At 38.4% G+C, this 7,347-nt stretch overlaps 1 protein-coding gene across 1 annotated transcript; it reads left to right on the plus strand.

Annotated features, from left to right (window-relative positions):
• Positions 1–1,673: 1,673 nt before the first annotated feature.
• On the plus strand, positions 1,674–7,022 carry LOC120114498 (protein phosphatase 2C 29-like). The gene is made up of 4 exons (XM_039135385.1): positions 1,674–3,647; positions 5,289–5,402; positions 5,811–6,075; positions 6,471–7,022. Exons 1-4 carry the CDS (start codon positions 1,767–1,769, stop codon positions 6,593–6,595), a joined length of 2,385 nt encoding a protein of 794 aa, XP_038991316.1. The 5' UTR covers positions 1,674–1,766; the 3' UTR covers positions 6,596–7,022.
• Positions 7,023–7,347: the final 325 nt, after the last annotated feature.

The raw sequence follows: 7,347 nt of genomic DNA on the forward strand, positions 1-7,347 counted from the left end.
TACAACTCCTTAATGGGACCCCGCACGAACACTGGTTCTGTCTTATTGGGTTTGGGCCTTATTTAAGGGTCAAAATGATTCACTTTGGCCCGTACATTTTATTTTATGTCAAGAGGAAACTGCCCTTATTTAAGGCTCAAAATGATTTTTTTTTGCATTTTTAGTGTTGGTAGTGGGTATAGGTTGTTATTGGCGGAGGGAAGTGTGAAAGCCGTGTTTAAACACATTCTTAAAAATGTGCAACCGAATCTATCGATTATGGGAAATTTAAAAATGGGAAAGGGCAAAAGAGTCAATGAGAGGGGTAGGGGGTCTGGGCCAAGGGGTGAAGGGGTGAAGGGAGCCCCCAAACAAAGCCTATTTTGAGCAAACAACGAAACGGACAAAAGTATCCCTAGAAATGACGACCTCGGTTTCCTTTCCGTATTTGACCCTATCACCTCCGCTTTACTTAGGGTGTGTTTGGTTCACGGAATGTAAGATTATCAGTAAGAGTAAAAGATTATCAGGGAATAAGATTACTGAGTATATTGTATTTTATGTTTTGGTTCACAGAATGTAAGATTATCAGTGGGAGTAAAAGATTTCAGAGAATAAGATTACTGGGAATATTGTATTCTGTGTTTGGTTGGTTTAGCAGGAATGTAAGATTACCGTGTTTGGTTAAAGGAATAAAAAATTATTAGAATGTATATTTGATCAAATTGTCCTTATTATATATTTATTTTTTTAACAAGTTAGAAAATATATATATATTTTCTTTAAAAAAATTAAATTCATAAAATTTATATAATTTTTTTACAAAATTAAAAATATAAAAATGTTTAATGAAAAGGTAAAATTTTATTTTAACCCTTGAACTTCATATAAAATTTTAATTATAGATTTTTTTTTGTAAATCTAAAATAGTTTAAGGATAAATTTGTAATTTAACCTTCGTAGATTTTTTATTATTCAATGGCAGAATAAGGATATTTTTGAAAGAAATTTTTTTTAAGGGTATTTTAGTCTAAAACACCGGTAATCCAATAATACCTAAGAAAATAGAGGTAATGACATTCCCTGTAATATACCCCAAAAAATTCACTATTAGTAATATAAGATTATCGGGAATGATATTTTCGGTCAATCAAACGAAAAAATATAGATTTTATTCCTACGAGAATCTCACATTCCCCTACCTAAACACACCTTAAATTTATGAGCCGTCCCCTCCCTTCCCCCTTTTAAGTACGCGTACGCCTTCCCTCATTTTTCTAAATATTCTTTTCTTCACCTAAGACCCGCCAAAACAAAAACAACCCCTCCTAAGTGGACCCCACTTGAACACCTGGCAATCCTTCTGGACCCCGTTGTCCTGCCTACATTTTCGTCGTGGGTGGGCCCTTCCCCCCTGGAGGAGTCAGCTCAGAAATAAAAACACTTAACAAAAGGAAAGAAATTTCAAAGAAAAGAAAAATACTCCTACCAAAGTCCACTCAGTTGTTTAAATTACAAAAATTAGAAAAGAAAAAACAAATTCAAAAATTCATATATACTCCATGCTGTTTTGGTTTTCTCTCTCGCTCTGAAGCAAAAAGAAAATAATAATAAAAAAAGAGAGAAGAGAAGCAGCAAAACAGCAGCATCTCTCTCTCTCTCTCTGTTTTCTTTTTCTATATTTTTTTTCAGTTTTAGAAGCTCTTTATTTTTTCATGCTTGTTGGAGGATAAACATTTGTTTTGTTGTTGAAAAGGAGGGGAAGGGAGTGGAATGAATCAAATGTGATGGGAAGTGGAGTTTCTACGCTCTGCCCTTGCTTCAATCCGGTCACAGAACGGTCCAACCGGCCGCCGGAGAATCACGCTGACCTGATCTTTACTGCATCAGAGCCCCTGGATGAGACCCTGGGCCACTCCTTTTGTTATGTTCGATCTTCCAATCGTTTCCTCTCCCCGACTACATCCGATCGTTTCGTCTCTCCTTCGCACTCCCTGCGTTTCTCTCCCTCTCACGACCCGAAAACCCGAACTGGACCCGAAACTTTGTTTAAGGCCATATCCGGAGCCTCCGTGAGTGCTAATACGTCCACCCCTAGAACTGTACTCCAACTTGACAACATTTACGACGAAGCCACCGAGAACACCCTCGGTTACGGCGTGAAGAGCAGCATCGTTAGTGGGAATGGCTTCGAGGGCACGTCTTCGTTTTGTGCCTTGCCATTGCAGCCGGTGCCACGTGGCGGAGCTCATGATCCGGTCGAGCGGGGTGGGTTCTTCATGTCGGGGCCGTTAGAGCGCGGGGCGGTTTCTGGTCCTTTGGAGGCTAACCCGGGTCCTGAAGGGGGAGTACATTTCTCGGCACCGTTGGGTGGCATTTATATCAAGAAGAAGAGAAAGAATAGCATTTCGGGGATATTTAGAAATTTCTCCGAGAAGAAGCGGCCTTGGGTGGTTCCTGTGTTGAATTTCGTCGGGAAAAGGGAGAATTCCGGGGTCACGGAGGCGGCGTCAGCGGCGGAGGAGAAGACCGGTGGGGATCTGCAGTGGGCATTAGGGAAGGCCGGGGAAGATCGGGTTCACGTCGTAGTTTCGGAGGAGCAGGGGTGGTTGTTCGTTGGGATTTATGATGGTTTTAATGGGCCGGACGCACCCGAATTCTTAATGGGTAATCTCTATCGAGCTGTTTTCCATGAACTCCATGGTCTTTTTTGGGAACTTGATGAAGATTCTGAAAATAAAACCGAAAATGAAAAAGAAAACGAAGCTGAAAATAAAACTAACCAACCCAGCATTTTAATAGCTACATGTAGTTTAAATAAAACTGATAGTGAAACTGAGAATCAGAATATTTCCATTGAGGAGGCTGAAAGTGCAGGGCAGGGTTTAATTGAGGAGAATGAATCGAGAGGAGTGGTACAAGAGAGGGTCAGGAAAGTAACATTTGAACCGGTGGGGACTGAGATTAGGAGGAGGAGGTTGTGGGAGTTTCTGGCTGAGGATGACCCAGAAGATGGATTGGATCTCTCAGGGTCTGATCGGTTTGCCTTTTCGGTAGATGATGCAATTACTGTAAGTAAAGAAGGGTCCGCAGTGAGTAGGAGGTGGCTTTTGTTGTCAAAATTGAGGCAGGGGTTGTCAAAGCATAGAGAGGACTCGGGGAGTTCCCTGTTTCCATGGAGGTTTAGGTTACAAGAGAAGGAGAAGGTTGAGGAGGTAGGTAGTAGAGTGGAGGAGAGGATTCAAAAGACTGGGAGGAAAAGGAAAGAAGGTCCAGTTGATCCTGAATTGGTTTTGGGGGCTTTGTCCAGGGCTCTAGAAATGACCGAGTTAGCATATTTGGATATGACAGATAAGGTGCTTGACACAAATCCAGAGCTTGCATTGATGGGTTCATGTTTGTTAGTTGTTTTGATGAGGGATGCGGATGTGTATGTGATGAATGTGGGGGATAGTAGGGCAATTGTTTCACAGTATGAACCAGAAGATGTTGGTACCTGTATGGAGGAAAGAAAGCATGGGGAAAATGGATCAAGCGTGGAGGTTATAGTGGAGGAGACTTTGGCACCGGCTGAAAAGGCAGTTAAGCCAGTGAATGAGGCACCTCCTCAGTCCATGAGGTTGACCGCATTGCAGCTGTCAACTGATCATAGTACCAGCATTGGAGAAGTATGTTCTGAATATTGAAAATTTGAGTGCATTTTTTTTCTGTCATCGTCTCTGAGTGCTGAAAATCTCCATTATTCATTAATATGAATTGTGTTGCTTGACAATTTTCTTTTCTAATGCTGGCATCAATCTCCTGAGTTGTATTGGTTTGGATTTTATGCGACTCAAGTTTTGCTTCATGGCTGATTCATAATTAGATCATTAGGAAAATAACAGTTACAACTCCTAGGCCTCTAACTTTTATTTTTAACTTTAGAGTTTCACTGAAAGGTTTAATGACTTACTGGAATGTTCTGCATAGATTGTTGTTCATTTGGTAATGCTAGTTTTCCTCTGAACGCATTAGATGTGTTGTTCCATCTGCCTTAGTTATGCTTTAGCCATTCTATTTTGTCATTGTTTACATATTTGAAGCATTTCAGATTCTACTCTCTTGTGATTTTGATCTGCAAGTGAAAGAATTCAGTAAGTACAATATTTAGCGGATGAGGTTCATGCTCTGGAATGACTCAGCGTGTGTTGAATTTGCATTTAGAGAGGAACTCTTTTGATTAATTCTTATGCGGATCATGCATTTTGTGAAACATTTCTCATCTCATCCTTGAGACAACACATTATCCATCATCGTTTGCTTCCAGGAAATTGATCTAACAAAAGGACAACAGATCTTAGACAAGTCTTTTGAATCTTGTAGAAGTTATTTTATATTGCTTTTTATAACTTTTCTATTGCATATTAAAACTGTTAAATATAGTCAAATCTGTTGAAGTTTTAACAAACAATTTAGAAAGGGTCTTATAGGTTGTTGGAATTGGAAGCCTGGTGCCTTTTCAATTGTTTCAAGAATAATTGGCGTTTTAATCTGGTGATAGTTTTGAGAGTGATTGACATTTACTTATCATTTTGGTTAGAAGAAAAAACTGAAAATTTCTATAATTTATAGAATACCTGATCTGTAAAGAGATGGATCTAAATCTTCTAGGATCGTATGGAAAACTGATATGCATTAAAATCTTTGGAATAGGCAATGCTGTGAATGTCAATCTTCTAAAAATTTGGATTAATATTAGTTTTTTTTATAGGAATAGAATGCCTCATTAAAAACCTCCCTCATAGTAGTTCTTTGTCCTAAGGCTAGAACCAACTAGCGGAAGGAGGAAAAGAGTGCATCAATTTATTGATAATAAACCAGTTACATAAGACTTAAAAACAGTCTTGCAAACTACATAAAACACTCCTATAGGACCTTTCCTGTAAGACTTACAAACCAACCAAAACAACGTTATTAATCACCCAATTCCTTCCTTTGCTAGCTTATCAGCCTCAGAGTTGCACCATCTAGGAATCCACCTAACAATAACCTGTTTAGTAGAAACAGTAGAAGCAATTTCCTTGACAATATTATAGTTATTTTGGGTTAGAGAGGTCTTCCTCCTGTAACGTTGACATCTAATGACAAATAATATTATTTTTTGGATGTACACGTCTAAGAATGAATGATAATATTGCTTACTCAGTCAAATTGCAGCTTCTTTGGTTATTGTTGTTTCAGACATTAAAAAATGATCATCAGTTGAAACTGTATTTAATTCTCCTAATTTATTTGTTGCATTTTCTGAATTTGACTTCTAATTTGTGCAGGAAATCATAAGAATCAAGAATGAGCATCCAGATGACAGCCAGTGCTTTGTCAATGACCGACTGAAAGGTCGACTTAAAGTAACTAGAGCATTTGGTGCAGGATTTCTGAAAAAGGTTCTTTCACTTGCCTTTTTACTATTAAAGTGTTAAATCTTATCTATGATGAATTATGTTTAACCAAAGCATTGGGTGGTGTATGAATTATTCATTGTGAATAAGCTATAAAGGAGACCCTCAAGGTTAAGAAGAGTACAAATTTACTTGCCTTTTCTCTGGGGAAAAAGAATTTGTTTTCAGACCAAAAGAAAAAGGGTTCAGCTATCCAACATTTTAAAGTAATTGTTTCAAAATGTCTCAAGCAAGTTATACATTTTTTTTTTGGATGAGAGGGAGGGAGGGAGGGAGGGAGGGAAATTTAAGGGGGAGGAGAAAACATACTTTCTTCACATGTCATATCATGTTAAATAAATATTTAAGGAATATATCCAGCTTAGGCAATAACATGGTCCCAACTTTTTGCAGCCCAAGTTGAATGATGCATTATTGGAGATGTTTCGGAATGAGTATATTGGTACAGCACCATATTTATCCTGCTCGCCTTCTCTTCGTCATCATAGACTTTGCCCAAGGGATCAATTTTTGATCCTTTCATCTGATGGACTATATCAGTATCTGAGCAATCAGGAAGTGGTTTCTCTTGTTGAGAGTTTCATGGAGAAGTTTCCTGATGGAGACCCTGCACAACACCTGATAGAAGAGGTTCTTATGCATGCTGCCAAGAAAGCTGGTAAACATTCTTTCTGTAATTTGCTTCGTATCCCTACTCCCTTGTATATGATGTGAAATAGTAGTTCTAAGATTGAATGAGAGCTTATTGACAGTTGGTGGATTGCCACATTGGGATTAATTCTCACTTAAATGAGATCTGTTTAACTCGTCTATATCTGGTGTTGCCCTACATAATGTGATTAAGCGTGGCTTTTTCTTTAAGTGGTAGAGCTTCTCTTCAGTTCCTTTTGGTATTTGAGTTATAAGATTAACATAATCTTCAGTGGCATATTATTCTTTTTATGCCCTCTGTTCTTTTTAATACTGTTTCTACTATCTTGATTTGCACTTCATATTTCTACTTTTCCAATATGTTTTTTTTCCTGAATTTTGTCTTGATTTTGGTTTCTGCAGGCATGGATTTCCATGAATTACTAGACATCCCTACAGGAGACCGAAGAAAGTATCATGATGATGTTACTGTGATGGTGATATCGTTGGAGGGAAGAATTTGGAAGTCATCTGGAAAGTACGTGTGAAACTCTTCACATGCTGGACTCACAAAAGCAACTTCTATAGTACAATTGACTCAGAAGTCGAGTTCTTTGCGGGCACTTGGAAAAGGTGTCGGTGCTCGTGTTTTAAGGGATCTTACACCATAATCTTACAATTGGTGGTAGGAAGTCCAGATGATACTAAACAGCCTAATGGTAGGTATAGTTGAGCATCTGGAAATGAGATTACCTCAGGGACTGAAAAGAAAGAGAAGTCTTTTTGTTTCTCAGTTTCTTTATTTTTCTCCTTTGAAGACTTGCTTTCTTTGGGGGTTTTGCATAGGCGGGAGGGTCGTTCAAGTCAAGGTGCCTTTCGGCTTTTCTTTCTTTTTAGATCCAACAAAGACTAGAAAGTGAAAATAGTTTCTGTAATTTGGTGGGGGATACAAACTATTGTTGCAGCCTTTATTGAATTCCTTCAATTGGAAACAAAGAGTATTGCTGATAATCAGCTCTCTGTAAAACTGGCACAAAGTAAAATTGCAGATGAACAAGAATCTGAGTATTGAAATAGAAATCGTAATTCGATTTCCGCCTTTGTGTTTTTGATTCCATAATGGAAAACAGAGGAACAAGCACATGTAGCAACTGCAACGCTTTTCGCAGTTTATATTGATAGTAATTGACAGGGAAAGAATTTATAACATTTGCATCACGACATTGAGGACAACAGGCATCCGCAGAGCCTACCATCTGGTTTGATTCATTAACTGATGCATAAAATACACTCACCAGCA

Source organism: Hibiscus syriacus, unplaced genomic scaffold, assembly GCF_006381635.1.
Source record: "Hibiscus syriacus cultivar Baekdansim isolate YM2019G1 unplaced genomic scaffold, ASM638163v2 tig00110229_pilon, whole genome shotgun sequence".
Taxonomy (NCBI): domain Eukaryota; kingdom Viridiplantae; phylum Streptophyta; class Magnoliopsida; order Malvales; family Malvaceae; genus Hibiscus; species Hibiscus syriacus.